The sequence below is a fragment of the Coffea eugenioides genome, chromosome 5 (assembly GCF_003713205.1).
Source record: "Coffea eugenioides isolate CCC68of chromosome 5, Ceug_1.0, whole genome shotgun sequence".
Classification (NCBI taxonomy): domain Eukaryota; kingdom Viridiplantae; phylum Streptophyta; class Magnoliopsida; order Gentianales; family Rubiaceae; genus Coffea; species Coffea eugenioides.
The window spans coordinates 8,933,687-8,951,709 of record NC_040039.1 but is presented as its reverse complement, the minus strand read 5'-3'; the positions used below and the strand labels follow the sequence as shown (position 1 = coordinate 8,951,709).

Here is an 18,023-nt window from a genome sequence, read left to right as displayed (position 1 = left end):
GTCATTTTTATTCCTTCGTTTCTTCCTTCCAATTGAGGACAATGTACACCGTAACTGTTTCTACAAATTTGCTTGAGATTGTTACCCCGGAGATGAACTAAGGCTATACTTCTAGTCAAGGAACAACGGAAGATCTAGTTTGATTTAAATTTTGAGATCTAACTGATTTTAGTTTTCCTATTATTTCCTGGTATTTGTATATTTCCTACTTTATTTTCTTATGGCTGTTGTATTATTCAATTGTCTTGGGTCCGGATGTTAGATTAATTCAATAACCTAGAGCTAATTAGAATAATTAAATCCGTAATTATTTGATTGTTCTAAGTTAGTGGCAACTGGCATAATCGGGATTATGTCAAAAAAATATATGGGCTAATTTGTAAACAACCCTTGTAGCGTATTGTTTGGTTAGAATAGGGTTTCTCTAAATCTTAAAGCAATTGTGAAATTTAATTCTACGGTCGTACCTTTATTTTGCAATTGGGGCAATAGCTAATGGTCGTACCTTAGCTATCAATAATTACGGAGAAATTGATTGTCATCGCTCGTTTGACAATTATAACTTGTTTATCAGTTTATATGTGGAGTCATTCTTGCATCGATGATGAATTAGGTGAACCATTTCCGAAGTTGCTTTTTGACTAGAGCTTGTCCAATATTGTTTGAAATTTTACAGTTTGTCATTTAATTTTTATTTAATTGCAATATTTGATTAGCATAGCTTATTGTTAATTCCACTAAAATCCCCCCATAACTTGAACTTTAGTAGAAACAAATTACTTCCAGTCCCTGTGGATTCGACCCTATTTGCCCTATATACAAATTAACAAGTTCTCGTGAATAAATTCTAGTATATCGGATTTAGCAAACTCTTCGGAGTTAGGGTAAATCTAGTAACCCATTGCACATCCAGAGTCCCTGCTCCAGTACTAGAATTGACTCGAAACTACTTTTGTTGGCATCTAGGATTATCATTATTATTATTGCGTAGGATCGACAACCTATCATGACCGTAAACTTTATTCTGTCCAGTCCTTGTTCCTTCTCAGCTGATTGCATCACTGCATCCCACCGTCTCCATATGTTACTTTGCAGCTCAGTTATCCCCTCCCAACTCACAGGAGCTATCTTCCACACCATTTGAGCCTTTGGACAGAAAAAGCAAATGTGTTCAATGGTCTAAGTATCCTCACCACAGCAGCTGCATAGGCTACTTTCTTTCCCTATTCTCTTATAGATGGCTTTATTTACTGGCAAGCTATTCTGCAGGCATCTCCATAAAAAATGTTTCAGCTTCATCTTAAGGTTAAGGCTCCATAGTCTTTTCCACACAATGTGTTTCCTAACTTCCCAACTGGTTTCTGAGCCAGGTTCCAACCTTTGACTCTGAGATGCACCTTCCAATTTTGCTGCAGCATATCCAGACTTCACTGTGTACATCCTAGATTTGCTATGTTTCCAATAAAGTCTGTCCTTTCTTCTATATAAGCTGAGAGGAATACTAGTTATGTACTCCACATCTTGTGCACTAAACCATTTCTGGAAGCAAGCAATCTTCCATTTCCTCCCTCTATCAATTCATTAACAAAACATAATTGGCAATGATCAGGCCTTGTTGTTGTTACTCTTCCATTTTCTGAGTCAGGTATCTATCTATCCTACCAGATCTTCATTGTTCTTCCATCTCCCACTCTCTCCTATAGTCCCTTCTGTAAAAGCTCCCCTTTCCTTGTGAATGCTTTTCCAAAACCAAGATGCAGAATTGGGAGGTTCCTTCTCTAGCCACTCTTTCTCTTTAATATACTTAGCTTTCAGTACCCTGCTTACTAACAAATTTGGAGTTGTAATTACTCTCCAAATTTGTTTTGCAAGCAAAGCTAAATTAAAAGCTTCCAGGTCTCTGAATCCCATTCCCCCTTTCCCTTTTACTTCTGATAACTTACCCCATTTAACCCAATGCATCTTGTTTTCTTTATCCCCATCCCTCCACTAGAATCTGGAAATTCTAGCACTTATCTCCTTACACAAACCTTTGGGTAGCTTAAAGCATGACATAATATATGTTGGCATTGCCATGAATACTGATTTGATCAAAACCTCTTTTCTCCCTTGACTGAGTGTCTTTTGTTTCCACCCTTGCATCTTACTGTTTACTTTGCTTTTTAGATATCCAAACACCTGATTCTTTGCCCTCCCTATAGTCATTGATAAGCCTAGATATTTTCCATTATGTGCCTCCCTCATGCTATCCAATGCTTCACTGATCACCACTCTTGTCTGGTTGGGAGTGTTTCTGCTGAAGAACATTGCAGATTTATCAAAATTGACTACTTGTCCTGATGCTTGTCCATATTGCTGGAGGATCTCCTTCACCTTCAGTGCTTCCTGCTTACTTGCTTTGCAACACAGTAGAGAATCATCTGCAAAGAACAAGTGAGAAACCATAGGGCTATCTTTATAGATTTTAATGCCAGTTAATGCATTTCCTTCCACAGTTTTCTTGATTAAGTTAGATAGCCTTTCAGTACAGATGATAAACAAATAAGGAGATAAAGGATCTCCTTGCTGTATTCCTCTGATAGGCCTTATATATCCCACCTTTTGACCATTCAGATTAAAGGAATATGAGATCGTGGAAATACAAGCCATGATCCAGTGAACAAAAGTAAGACAGAATCCCATGTGCATCATAAGTCTCCCTAAAAATTTCCATTCCACCCTATCATAGGTTTTAGACATGTCTAATTTTAATGTCATGAAGCCTACTTTACATGTCCTCTTATTTTTCAGAAAATGCAAAATTTCATGAGCAATAATAACATTATCCAAAATTTGTTTCCCAGGGACAAATGCAGATTGAGAGGGACTAATGCAGTGCTTTAGAACTTTTTTCAATCAATTAGCCAATATTTTTGAAATGATTTAATACAGCACTGTACACAAGATAATGGGTCTAAAATTAGTCAAAAACACTGGATTGTCAACTTTTGGGATCAGGGATATGATGGTTTCATTAACAGTTCTAATCAAATTACTAGTATGAAAGAAACTGCTAATGGCATTGACAACATCATCTTTAATAATGTTCCAGTAATTTTGAAAGAATAAGGGAGACATATCATCTACTCCTGGGGCTTTGTTAGGGAACATAGAGAAAAGTGCTTGCTTAATTTTAGCCTTATTCACCTATTTAATCAACTGTTCATTCATTAGATTGGAAATAGTGCGAGGTATTCCTACAGCATTTCATCAAATTCCTTAGGATCTGTAGAAGTAAAAAGTTCCCTATAGTGCTGGCACAATTCTTCTTCAATTTCCTGGTCACTTCTGTACCAGTCCCGATTCAGTTTTTGTAGCATGCTAATCCTGTTTCTTTTCCTTTTTGTCGTTACACTTATATGGAAAAATGTTGTATTCTTGTCCCCCTCTTTAAGCCATCTACTTCTTGACTTCTGACTCCAAAACAGCTCCTCATCCTTGTAAGCTTTACTTAGCTGCCTTTTCAGGGATGCAATATCTCCACTGTTACATAGATCACCTTCCTCTCTTGCTACTTTCAACTTCTCCTTTATCTCTTGGATCTTTACTTTTGTATTAGCTTTCACTCTTTTGCTCCATTCAATCAGGGCTAATCTGCATTCCTTTATCCTTCTGACCACTCTGAACATTCTTAACCCATGTAGTTCCACTCCCCATGCTCTTTTTATTACTGTATCTGATTCTTAATCCTTGGCCCATCTTTGATCAAAGTAGAACCTTCTCTTCACTTTCCTTTTTTGTGGATTTGTGTTAAGTATTAGAAGGCAGTGGTCAAATGCTTCCATCTCAACATGTTCACAAGTTGTTTTTTCAAATTTCTGCACCCAACATACACTTCCCAGACATCTGTTCAATCTCTCCCTTATTTCTCCCTCCCCCTTCCAAGTACTACTCCATGTCTATGGTACCCCCCACAGATCCTATATCCATAAGCTCATTCCCTTTAATGAAGTTATTGAAGTGCCTAAAGCTTCCCTCTAGTCTCTCTCTCCCTCCCCATTTTTCTTCATTGGAACAGATATCATTAAAATCCCCCACTAACACCCATGTCTCACCCTAACCCTTCTTTTTTTCCTCTATAACCTCCACTGTTGTTTTCTAATACTTTCCTCAGTACTTGCATAGATTCCTATCAGCCACCAGTGGCTATTATTCGTCTGATCTAACACATCGCTTCAATATTCCAGTCAGTACCATTCACTTCCTGCAGACACATATCATCATTCTAGAACAGGGTTAGTCCTCCTGCTCTCCCCTTTGAGCTCATCACAAAGCAATTCTCAAATATAATTCTTTTTTTGTACCTATTTCATGAATTTTTCCTGGTTTTTTGTTTCACTCAAAAACACTATGCTAGGATAGTGGAGGTTTAAAACCTCCTTCAGCTGGGGAATTGTCAAGGGGCCTCCCGCACCTCGACAATTCCACACCACAACCTTCATTGAAAAGGTGGAGGCATTTCGAGGCTAGCCTCCAATTCCCTTATATGATAACCAACAGACTTGTCCACTTTCATTACCTTATTCTTAGGAGCTTCTATTAAATCCTCTTCCATTAGATCCAGACCTTGCTGGGATTCCAGCATTTTTCTCTTTTCTCCTTGCCCCCCAACGTTTTCTGTCTGTAATGTCTCTTAATGAGGTTCTACTAGTTCTTAAAATCTTTCTACATTGCTTCTTATTTCTTTTCTTGCTGCTACTGGCTAATGTTTGAGGTTTTTCAGCCACAATTTTCATGTGCTTGAAGTGCTATACTTCCCTTATCAATCATGTCTGGCAGTTCTTTGTCTGGACTTTCTTCTATAACCATGTCTTCTGTGTGATGGTCCTCCATTCTGCTCATTCCTTTTCCTAGTTCCACAGTTACATTCCTAATCTCTATTTTTTCCCTCTCCACTCTGCAATTTTCCTCCTCACATTCTCCTTCAATTTTTCCCTTTTTTCGCCTCCTTCTCCTAATCATTGTTTTCTCTCAGAATCTCTCTCCATTTCCTTTCAATCTCATCCTTTCTCTGGTCCTTAGCCTTATTCTCCTTGTCACTTCCTTTGCATCTCATTCCATCCATATTCTTAGCTCTTTGACTATGTTGTTTCTCAGCTCTTGTTTCGGTTGCACTGCTCCCTTTCGTTGTCACCACTAAACATTGATTCTCTTCTTTACTAGAACCTTTCCAAGCTCTCAATGGGGATACCATGATGTTTCCCGCACGCATCCATGCACCAAACTGTCCTTCCCTGTTATTTTGTCTTTCACTCCTTTCCCCAGTGCAGGATTTATCCCCATGCCTTATAACCCCACAGTTATAACAGAAATCTGGGCACTTCTCATATCTAAACTCAACCCATGTATTTTCTCCATCCATCTTCACATGAGTTCGTCTCAGTAGGGGTCGAGAGACATCTCCTTCGGCAAAGATCTTCATATGTCTCCCTTTTTCCCCCCTTCCGGTAGGACTATTACTTCCCTCACAGAGCTAAATAATTTCCCCAACTTGAACCCAACTACTCTACACATCCAATGGATAGGAAGATTCCAAAGTTGTATCCATAGATGAGCAAGCCTAAAATGGTTGAAGTTCCGTTCGCACCCAGCTCTCTATTCCTTCACTACAGGGATCTGGTTATCCATTATCCACGGGCCTACCAGCAAGACTTTTTCTCGATTCTCTTCTTTTTCCAGTTGAAACTGGAATATATTTGGTCCTAACTCAGTCACAATCATGTTTCTTGGGTACCCCAGGCATGGTTGGTAAAGTTTTTCACTCCTGTGAAATTTGCCACCTTTTCTCCTATTAACTTACTAACTAGGCTTCCACTACAACCCTGGACTCCCTCCTTGATATCTTCACAACTGAGATCTATTTCTCCCAACTCTGTTTTAGATAGATCAAACCTCCTAAACGCACGCTCTAATGCTTCTTCCATCCTTCCAGAATTTTAGAATTGCTTGAGCTACCTTGGCACTATTTCCCGTCTTAGAATCACAGATCGATTAAACCTATAGAAAAGAGGAAAAAAACCACTGATTAGATGAAGCTACTAACACTAAATACTTCCTAGAACACAGCACAGAAAAAAGGTTCGCCCCCAACTACTGCTACCATACTCAGATGCAGCTAAACAACATACGACACACAAAGCTAGCTCCTTCCTTCTAATGTTTAAAGGATCATGGTTTCTTTCACACACAGAACAGAAAATGCAGCTCAAAGACCAAATCTTTGATGCTTAGGGATGGCTTTGTAAGTGGTATAGATCAGATAGAGCCACTGTTGTTTAGTTTTGAAAGTTCAAAAGCTCTCTGTGGTTGAGGTTGCCGCTAAGATGTTTAAATTTTAAAGACTCCCATACGAGGGAGGTTAGCTCTCAAAGTAGAGAGAGAAGCTCTCATAGTAGAGAGAACTTGAATTCCAATTGATTTCAGAAAATTGATGGTTGGTGATTTTTTATAATTTTCAAAATCACAACGAGTAATCTGTATAATTACAGTGCATGTATGATTAGAAAATTTGTTCGCTATATATTATGTAGCTTTGGATATGTGTGTTTTTAAGTGTTCCTAAATGACTGCTGGGCATTTAGTTTGTGTCGCTTTGCTTAGAATTGAATGTTTCAATTAAGTGAAATTGCTGTTATAATGTTTACTCTTAAGTGCCAAATCCGAAGGTATGGATACATCTCTTGTGAACTTTTTTTTGTGTTACACGTGAGCCTGCCAAAGATGAAGATACACGTACTCTAATTAACATTACCTATTCTTTTGTCGTCATTTTCTTGTTCTTTTTGTTTGCAACGACATTGCTTATTCTTATGGATTTTATGTTTTAATCAATTGCTTGTAGACACAACTTAAAGACAGCTTGTCTCAAGTGCCTGAGGAAGAGCAAACTGAGACCTATAAGAACACTGTGTGAGTTGAGCATAGGGAATTGGACACATGAGGTCACTTTAGACATGTGGGGAAGTATACCTCTATGACCCAAAGGCATGTACCAATGAATGATAGGAAGGCGATTATCCAAGAAATAAAAAATTAGATTGCTGAGGAGGTGCGAGAGGAAGTATTATAGCAAGTTAGAGAAATGGCACCGCTTGAAACGAAAGAAGAGATAAGAGCAGAGTTTAGTACACAATTTGAGTATATGCAGAAGACCATTAGTTTCTTAATGTCGCATTTGGATGTCAATGCCTTAACCGTGCTTCCAGATTGGGTTTTTGGTGCTTTTCCTGGTTGACAGCTAATGAAATTTCAGAAAGTTGTTATGTTTGTATTTCATTTCATTCATGTGTCTAATATAAACTATTGTCTTGAAGGGTCCAGCAGAATCTACTAATCAAGGAGGATTAAACTTGTGGTAGATTTGGTAAGTACTTTTGGCTTTTCTTTTCCCTTCTTCATCACTTTGTTGCTAAAACCTGCATAGGGTATTGGGTAAAAGAATGAGTAGTTGATCATTCCTATGTGGCAACCGCATTGTTTATGTGCTTGACTCGATTCTTGAATCTTTCATCTCTAGTTTCTCTAGATTAGGGAAGCTGTTAAAGACGACTATTACAACTTGTTGTTCTGATTGCTATAAGTGTTTAGAGATTATGTAAAACCAATGATTTCCTTGCATGTTATCTTCTGCATTCTCAAGATCAGGCAAATAGCTAGCTGCACTCAGTTTGAGATGCTTTAACTGAGACATCAGCCAAATCTCTGATAGCAAAGTTGGGTACTTTTTCATTCTCTTGCTCATCCAAGGACCATAGACTATGATTGTCTATAGATTCTAGAGTACATAATGGATGAAGTTCGTTCACTGGGAGCAGTGAGTGTAGGGTACCTCAAGTTTATCAGCGTTATTATTCCCAATGTAATATGAGGTAGTCGTACAAGGCGGATATCTAATACTCTTACCAATTTGAAGTTGAAAAGCCAAAACAGGAACCTTGATTACCCCAAATGCCACTTCAAAACAGAGAAAAGAACAAGTGAGGCAAATGAAAGGTTCTAACTTCTAAGTGATTGGTAGAATAGCTTCCTTAATGATAACTAAGGTGGCGCATTGCCTGTGTCTTCTTGAGAAACTTGTGTTTGCTTTGCTATGATATGCATAGTTTGGTTTGTTACAGTAGACCAGCAAGACCTAATGTATGGTTTTATTCATTAATAGCCATTTATTTTGCTACAAACAACTTTTGTCTTTTTCTTATTTGTCCATCACGTCAGGCTTATAGATGGATATCTTTCTAGTTTTGGGCTTTCAAAAAATAAAAACAGGTTGAAAAGAGGAAAAAAAGAAGAAGATGTTTTTGTGGCTTGCAATCCTGCTGGTCACAAGATTTTTGGGTCTCACTTTTAATGGTTAATTAACGGGTCCCAATAGAACTTGTGACCAACAAAATATGACACAAAAGATCTTTTGTGACTATTATTTGCATGTCACAAATAAATTCTAGTTTTTCGGACTTTTATTACATTCAAAAAACAAGTCATAAAAAGTACTCTTGCAAGTCACAATTGATAATGTGAACTTCATATACAATTCATAAAAAGTTTGTGACTATTAAATCCGTGACTCTCATATATAGGTCACATGTGATTAGGGATGATAACGGGGTAGGGTTGGGGCGGGGGACCCCTCCCCCATCTCTTGCCCCGCTGCCTACAAACTCCCCCCGCCCTCGCCCCATCCCCCGCTCCCCCCGCCCCGCCCCACCCCGCTTCCCCCGCAGGACTAATAAAAATTTGTTATATAATTTTATTATGGTTAAATTTTAGCAAATAAACAAGTACTAAAATATCAACACATCATCAAATTATTATTTATTGTAATTTTACAATTGAAACTTATAAAAACAATCAAACAAAAATTATTTGAATACAATCCAACATGATGAAATAAATATAACTAAAGTAATCAAGTTTTCACTTTTAGCACAAATACAATCACTAATTCATTATTGTGCTTGTGCTTTTTTTAAGAAAAAAAATGTTATTGTATTAAGTGTAATTAGGGATTAAGTATAAATGTATTAGTAAATTTAGTATAACCAATTAATAATTTGTATTAGTATACATATATAATTATTAGTATAATTAATAATATCAATTATATTATATGTACTAATAGACATTATATAATACATATAACTAATAATATCATTATCATAAGTTTGTAACTAATTAAATTATATATTATATATATAATTATATACATATATATTTTATATATTTATTTTTTTAAAGCGGGTGGTGGGGCGGGGGATGGGGTGGGGGCACACTCCCCCGCCCCCCGCCCTGTTTCTAAGTGGGGGGGAAAAAATTCCCCCCGCCGCCACCGCCGCCCCACTCCCGGCCCCAACCCCCTCCCCATTAGCCCCCCGCGGGGCCGGTGCCCGCGGTCACCCGCCCCCATTGCCTTTCCTAAATGTGATTACAAAATGTTTTTGTGACTTTCTGGACATTTTTATGACTGTTGATGAGTCACAAAAACAACTTTTTCTAGTAGTGTCATGTTCTGTCTATGAATTCAAATTAGAACAAAGGAGGAAACTTGATGCAGTGAAGAACAAATAGTTGATATAGAATACGAAGCAGTTGGAACTAGTTTGAATATGGAAGACTACCTTCACCCCATAAGTTTTTTCCTATCAACTTCCACACACTACCATCACCCTTCTCCCACAACTGGCAGCCACCTTCTCCCTTCTTCTTACCCCTAAAACACACGGGGAGGGAGAGATGAGTGAGGTGGTGCCTATGGAGGGAGAGGAGAAGATGGCTGCTACGGGGACGAAGTTTGGGCAAAGGGGAAGTGGAGGGTGGTGGGGGAGAATGAGTTGTAAAAAAGAATTTTACTGTCATTTAAAAAAACCCTATAAAGACATTAAACCACTCCTAAAATAATATTACCATCATATGTTAGAAATGTATGTATTTGCAGTTTAAGTTTTAGACAAATACTCTTAAAAGCGTATCAATTATTCAAACAGATTCTTAGTATACGTTTACACACATGATTGTATTATTACATTGATTTGATGTATGAAATACAACCACCATACAATTGGATGATAATTTTAACAGTAGCTAACCCAAATTCAAGAGACAAAATAGAGCATACAGATAGTACGTTGTTATAAAAGGGTGGAAAGCCACGAATTGGGATTTGGGCCTATTGAACATTCATTATTAGTACATTTGTAGCTCTGAGATTGATCAACCAATCCTGTGTTGAAACTATGATAGTGCTGTCTTGAACAAATCGTAGCACCTACCGATGAAAATCAAATGACATTCCTACACATGGAAAAGCTTAAGGCTAAAAGTTGATCTTTGACCACAATGACTAAGTATGAATTAGTCATTTGGTATCAAAAGATGTGACTTCATTAAGAGAAAAGAACAAGCCAGTAGGTCCATCATCAGGCAACAGAGCTAGCTTTACTGGACCTTTAGCGCCTTCTTCTACACTCAACCAGCCAATATTGTAGTTTATATCTGTTTTGACAAAGCCAGGACAAACACAATTCACCTTAAAATTAGGGAATTTCTTGGCAAGGATTCTTGTATAAGCATTCATAGCCGCTTTTGATACTGCATATGGTAGAGCCCAACCTTGGGCTTTTAGGGAACACTGTTTCAAGTCTTCTTGGAATTCATTCAACACATCATCCACCCTCTCCTCTATGAGGTTATCAACATCGCCTAGTATTCCTTTAGCCCATTCATTTGGGATATTCTGATAGATGCTGAGAAAATCAAGTGAATTGCTCTTGTAGTCTCATTTTTTTAATAAACTGAAAGAGCAAAAGAAACACGAGATGCCATATGAGCCATCATAGTAACTCTTCAGTTGAAGGAACTGAATTTAGTGTTCAATAGTTGACAATGGCTTGCAACTCCTGGAAGAGCTTTGATCACGAAAAATAACCAACTTTTTGAATCATAGTTGCCTAGCTGGTATTAGAGGGTCTAGAGCCAAAATTAGAGGTACCCTAAGGTCAGTAGAAAGCATGGTTTGACCCTGATGTTAAGCATCTTAAACAGCTTTGCTTAAAACATCAATTATGTAGCATCATATTGCATAATCGAATATCCACTTACTTAAAGAAGCAAATCAACAAGTTCTGTACCTCCAACTTCCCCGTTAATGAGGAAATGCTGACAATTCTAGGTGATTGTGACAGTTGGAGAAGAGGAAGAAGGGCTCCAACCATTCTTCTTGCACCATAGTAATTCGTCTGCAAGCATTCTACTCCCAACTCACATGTCTGGGTCAATATAACTTCCAAGTCGAATGGAGCTTGCCCCGTCTGCCATAGGTCAAAACTCAAAACCATGCCATCTGTTAACCGTTACTATTCAAAGTTTACTATGTCTTCAAGCAAATCGCACTATGTCAACGCCAACTTGAGGTACAAGAAGCTTACGGCTGCAGCTCTTAGAGCATCACCATTTACAATAGCTCCAGGAATCCCCGCATTGTTGACCTGAAACCACAAAATTTCAATTGGAAAAAGGGAAAAGCGTATTTGGTCGTAAAGAACTTTGTGGGCATGCCCTCTTACAAGTCTATTAAAGCATTAGTAGTTATTCTTCCATGGTGTCTATAAGAGTGCAAAATTGTTCAAATAATAGCTAAAAATATACTTCTGATAAAGCACAAAATTCGTTTAACTCTGAAATCGTATAGTTAAGAAACCAAGAAAATACAACAGCTGCCAGTGAAATTTTTTCCGGATACCGGGATATCAAGCCTTCCAAACTGAATCTTGACAAATTCGGCCAGGGAAGCAACACTCGAAGAATTAGCCACATCAAGTTGATGAAAAACCAAATTATCTGTGGTTCCAGCTGGAGTACTTTTGAACTTCTCAAGAGCATCGATTCCCTTCTTCTCATCTCTAGCGGTCAGCACCACAGTGATTCCCTGAGAAGCTAATTGCCTGCATATCTCCAATCCGATCCCTTTGTTTGCCCCTGTTACTACTGCATATCTAAATTTAAAAAAGGGGGGGTCAGCAGATTAATCACCGTGGAGCAGTCAATATATGACAGACACATTTTAGTTCTCAAGAAAAGTTTTCTATGCACTGAATCATATAAGTATTAACAGTTAAAAAACCTTTTCAGCTGCCTGTTACCACTGGTTGGCTCTGCCATTAGTGGAGAGCAAAGCTGTACTTGGAGGAATTTGGATTAGTACTAGAAGATGTATTTGAGGTTTTGACCACTTGTATACTATACTTTCTTATTCCCGTAAAAAAAATCTTCAACATGCATGGAAAACTGGAAATATGCCCTGCCAATTTATACGAAAATGCTTGCCTGGCCCTATCGTAATTGGTCTGATAAGCAAGCTTTAGTTTAATACTATGTGTCTTCTTATATTTGTTCCATTCTACATCGACATTCACAATGTCGGATGGAAGCCGTTTTCTCAGCATATTCTTCCACAAGCTCTAAGCAGCTTCAAACAGAACGAGTAACATAAGAGAGATCAACAATGCATCTGAATTAAAGACCAGATTATCTCCTTCTAGATAAATATTCAGGGTTTCAGACTTCAATGGAAGCAGTCGTATTCGAATTGGATGATACTGTTACTTTTGCCTGATTGTCCTCTCATTTTTTTTCTTCTCTTAGGCCTGTCGCATTTTTTTCCCTTTCATTTCTTCTTTTATTCTTGGAAGAATACTGCAGTCTTCGTCTTTTGAGTTTTCAAACATTAAAATTAATACTTTGTTTTCAGATTTAGCAGATTAATTCTCTCTTTAGTCTTTACTCTTTTCTTAAATTTCCAGCAAGACAGATGCGTTCACTTTTTTCCTCTTTAAGTACATCTTTCATGCACAAGTCCCAACTTTTATACGAGTGCATATCCAGTCAGTGCAGAGCTAAAAAAGACGAAACCCTCAATGTGTATTGATTTGATTCTGCAGCATACTATCATCCTGTTCTTCTAGCAAATTGATACAGTACTTCAGCCTAAAGATGAGTTGTCGTAAGTCATAACAGGGGAAATCACTCAACATGCCCTAATACAAACCTGCATATCATACATGAAGCTGCGAACAGAAGGTATAAAACATCTTTTGCAGAAACCAGGCAATAACTGCTTATATTTGGGTTAGGAGTGTCTCAACTTTAACAGAGCAAATCATAGTCTTCATCTTCGAAAATGACATGGAACTAGTATACTTAGAAAGTACATGTCGACAACTTAATCTTTGACCACAACAACTGTTTCTAAAGGATCGTTTTCATTCAAAAGATGTGACTTGGTTACGGGAAAAGAACAAGCCAGAAGGTCCATCACTGGGCAGCAGAGCTAGCTTCACAGGACTTTCAGCACTTTCTTCTACAGGCAGAGTGCCAGTATTATAATTTATATCTGTTTTGACAAAGCCAGGACACACGCAATTCACCTTGAAATTTGGGAATCTCTGGACCAGAATTCATGTATATGCATTCAAGGCTGCTTTTGAGATGACATAAGCTAAAGGCCAGCCTTTGGCTTCTTGGTAACCCTCATTGAAGTCTTGCAGAAATTCCTTGACCACTTTATCAACTCTCTCTTCTGTAAGGTTATCAGCATCGCCTAATGTTCGTTTAGCCTATCCATTTTTTACACACTGAAACATGGTATGAAATGCATATAGGAGTTAAAATACCAATAACTAGAGCTACAACAAGATTCTATATGATAATACTGTATTACATTCTGAAAATTAAACAATTCTTACTGTTTTTTTGTAAACTCAGTCTAAAGTTCAAAGAACACTGAGTCTTTGACCGAGGAGACTCAAATATTCTGACATATGTTTGTTCTTAAAGTTATATTCGGTCACTGTTGAAATCCATACAGGTGATAAATGCTATACTGATGATATCAGCTACTTATTTGCAAATGAAACTACTGGGAGTACCTTCATCATACCTATTGACTTACTTGTGCGAGTACTGCAGCTACTAACTGTAGACTTGGTTCCAAAGTCTCTGGAACTACCTGCAAAACTTTTTCAATTCAGAACTCAAAGGTGAAGCATGAATTCCCCAATTTTACTGAAGTGCAAGTTATATGCAGAAAGCTGACGTCTCTGAGGGGAGAATATTCAAAGGAAAAGATCTAGATAATGTAATCCTGAAAGAATTCGTTTATGTTCCAGTACACGCAGGATTGAAACAGTGAGGGAAAATGATAACAGGTTCAAGGTAAGAGAGGGATACCGCTGTTGCACCAGCCTTTTCCAAATTGAGGCCATGATCAACATCATGAGCACGGACAAATGTCTTGATATTGGGAAACTACTTGCTTAGAGCCCAAACAGTTCTGTAATTTGCACCAGGAGTATCAAAAGTAATTGCTGCTGCACATGATCTTTCAGCACCAACTTTGAGTGTTTGACATTATTAATCCAGTCTCATACTAATTGGGATATTATATCCTAGAACTATCAAACTATATATGGTGACTACTAAGTGAAATTCATGAATAAGTCACACTATATGGTTCTGACAATGTACTTCTGGCACTACTTGTGCTTTTATTGAACTTAAGAAACAACTATGTGGTGGAATGAGAATTTAAGTTATGTGGATGTCTTTCTTTTTCACAATCACATTGTCTTTGCTTATAATAGAATCACAATGTCTACCATGCTATTTCAACCAATTATTTTAGTCTTCCGCTGCATGAAGGGTTTTCTTTCTTTTTTTCTTCGCTCGGGTTCCTTCTGATGGCCTGGGAACAATCCCTATATTAAATACAGAATGTGATCATCGACAATACATACATTTACATATATACATACATATATATATATATGTGTGTGTGTGTGTGTGTGTGAGTGTGCGCACGTGCAGTAGCTTAGAAGGTTATTCAATGAAATTTATGGTTAAGAGGAAGCTGTCGTCTATTAACATCTTTCTTTGAAAAAATACAGAACGAACTTCCATGAAAGCCTCAAGGGCCATTAGGTTATTCACTTTGGATATTCTTTGGAAAGGTCCATTAGTGAATGTTTTCTCTAGCAAGATTTAGGTGACACTAGTTTTTGGTTACCACGCAATGCACAATGCCCAGGTTCAATGGCGGAGTCAGGAATATGTGAATTGGGGGCGACTCATGAATGCTGCATATAAATATTTTGTAAGTTTTAAAAAAGTAGACATTTGAATTTTTGTATGTATAAGGCAAAAGCGAAGGAAAGAGAGCGATGTATAGTATTACATTAAGATTTCATGGCGCAAGAGAATGACTTAATTGAGAAATTGTAAAATTTCATAGAGGTTAAATAAGATTTTAGAAATTTAAGGGGGGCGGGGACGCTGCTGCCTCCACCACTGCCCATATTTAAATTGTGTACAGATTTGTTTTGGTTCTTTGTGCATGTGAATAAATAGAGTAATTATCCAAATATGTTAGCAAGAGAGTAAATTTGTTACATGCGACAAATTACTAATTAGATTGCAGTAGCAATATGTTTGCCATGCAACAATTTTCTTGAATATCAACAAAGATAAAGTAAAATATATCAATAAATCCAAGTTAAATATTTGATCAGTCCATCAAAAAATACAAGCAAAAACTCGACAATAGAAGACATAAGCCTAACTCTTAGTCCATGTTAGAACCCAAAACCAACTCAATCAACCCAAAAAGCCCATTTACAACATAAGCTCAGCAAATAAAAGAGGGACAAAAAAAGAAAAAATTGAAAAAGAAAAGGTCAAGGAAAAAGAAAAAGCAAAAAATGAAAAATGAAGGAAATTTTGGGGAAGGAAAAAAGCTACAAAATGGGTGGGCTTGACCTGGGACAACTCAGAGCCGACCCATTTCATCTCACAAAGGGATCTGGTCCATTTTGATTGGATCTTAGCCCAAGAAGCTTTGCCGGAAGCTAGAAAATTTCCAGCCGAATGATTGGAATCATCATCCCAAAATTATTCCGGCGACTTTTGAATCCAACTATTATATAAAAGGGATCCTCACACCATTAGGAATGTGTATAAGGGATCAAACAAGGTCCACAGACATCACAAAATCACCAAATAGAGCCAAATTTCAAGAACACGAATCAAATTCAACTAGAAATTAAGTAGTCGAATTTTGTCACTGCCAAAGTCATGTGCAATATATGAATTTAAAAATGATAATAACCATATACTCTATTTATTTTTTAGCACATGTTAAAATACTTTTTAGGGAAAATGACAAACTTAATTAATAAAATATGAGATGGGTAGAATACGAGAATTATAGATGCGCATATTAATGATTTTTTTTTGTCAAAAGTATGATTAAAAATTTGGCACGAAAATTCCATGTTTAACATTACACATATATTTTTGCATGGTTGACTTCCAATTTATACCTTTAAACTAAAATGATCTTATTTTAGTCATTGAACTTCAATTTTTGACAATTTACTTTGAATGATATCTATTCCATTTCAGCACAATCACTAACAAAATCGTCAAAAAAAAAAATATATTCTGTCACACATTGAGCATAACTTACCTGCTATTGCGTTAGCTTTGATGATTCCGTCAATGATTATATTGAAGTGAGAGAGCTTTTATACTTTAGGGAGAAATGCGCCTAAAATTGGTATTTAAAGACTAAAGTAGGAGAGTGCTATTAGTTTTAAGTTCGAAATTGAAATTTACTCAATTCCTACATGAATAGTACACATATAATTGAAAGCTACATGACTAAAGGTATGGATAAAATTACTTTGATTTTCAAAGATTATATATATATATATATATATATATATATATGTATATGTATATATATATGTATATGTATGTATGTTTATAGAAATTAGGACATATCTTGCTAACATTTGTTACATAACTCAGATTATATGTCATTATCTTTCCTGATATTTTAAAATTGTTCAGAAGTTGAAGTATTATTCATGGCATATAATGTATTAAAAGTTTATTATCGTATTGTTTATGGTCAATTCAAAAGTAAGAATATTTTTTAGAATAGCTTTGAAATATATGAAATATGGAAGTATGTGAATTATACGGACGGATATTTATTATACAAGTATAAATGAATATTTACTAATTAGGATGACAAGTATATATAGAAGACATAATATATAATAGGGATGTGTGAAAAGTTATAAACGGTGCAAATATCGTTTAAAAAAGAAATTCCGAAACTTGAGTAAGCCCGTTGATCGAGCATTAAAACCGACGAATACTAATTGGAGGGGCAATGTTTGCTTATTTGGGTAGATTCGGTCAGTGCCATACTTGTAACAAATGCAGCATAAATTCAAAAAAATTATTTTCTTGCACCAGTAGGCACCACTCACAACTTAAAATATTACCAGAGTATATATTTTCTTTCAAGAACAATTTCATTCAAAATGTCGAAAGACAGAATTCCTCTCTTCCTCAAAATCTTGCTCTTTGAGAGTTTCAACTTTCAAGACTCCTAAATTTTTGGTCTCAAAACATGAAAGCCACCGAACCACTCATCGTTATATTTCAATTGCGATATAAAATGAAAAATTTAGCTACATTTATAAGTGTTAAGAAAATAAAACAAGATAATAGAAGAGTGCAGAAACTTCACTAATAAATTTCATAACAGAAAGGGAATTTGTTGATAATTTTTGAAACGTGTACAAACACTATCCTTAAGGTATTTATTACCCGTACTACACTTAGTAGTTTGCTTCTGGGTTAAGGCAATATACCTCTAGAATACAACAAGAATGAAGAACTTTTAATAGCAAAAACAAAAAGATTTTTTACTAAGAAAGGATCAAAATGGCTAAATAAGTTTGTTTTACTAAACACTTGTCATTTATATAGGAAAGACAATCCAAAAGTCATCAAAACTAAAGAGTCAAAATTTCCTTACTTCAATGATCATCAAGAGATTGTTTTAGTCTCCTTTAATGGGTAAAAATATTAAAACCATTTCCTCACTATAATGATCATCAAAAGGTTGCAATTAGTCTCAT

At 36.5% G+C, this 18,023-nt stretch overlaps 1 protein-coding gene and 1 pseudogene across 1 annotated transcript; both read right to left on the bottom strand.

Moving 5' to 3' along the window:
* Positions 1 to 3,236: 3,236 nt before the first annotated feature.
* Positions 3,237 to 3,668, bottom strand: LOC113771140. Its single transcript, XM_027315755.1, has one exon. The coding sequence runs from the start codon at positions 3,666 to 3,668 to the stop codon at positions 3,237 to 3,239; it is 432 nt and encodes a 143-aa protein (XP_027171556.1).
* Positions 3,669 to 10,390: 6,722 nt separating this feature from the next.
* Positions 10,391 to 13,964, bottom strand: LOC113771138 (annotated as a pseudogene).
* Between the last annotated feature and the right edge of the window lie 4,059 nt (positions 13,965 to 18,023).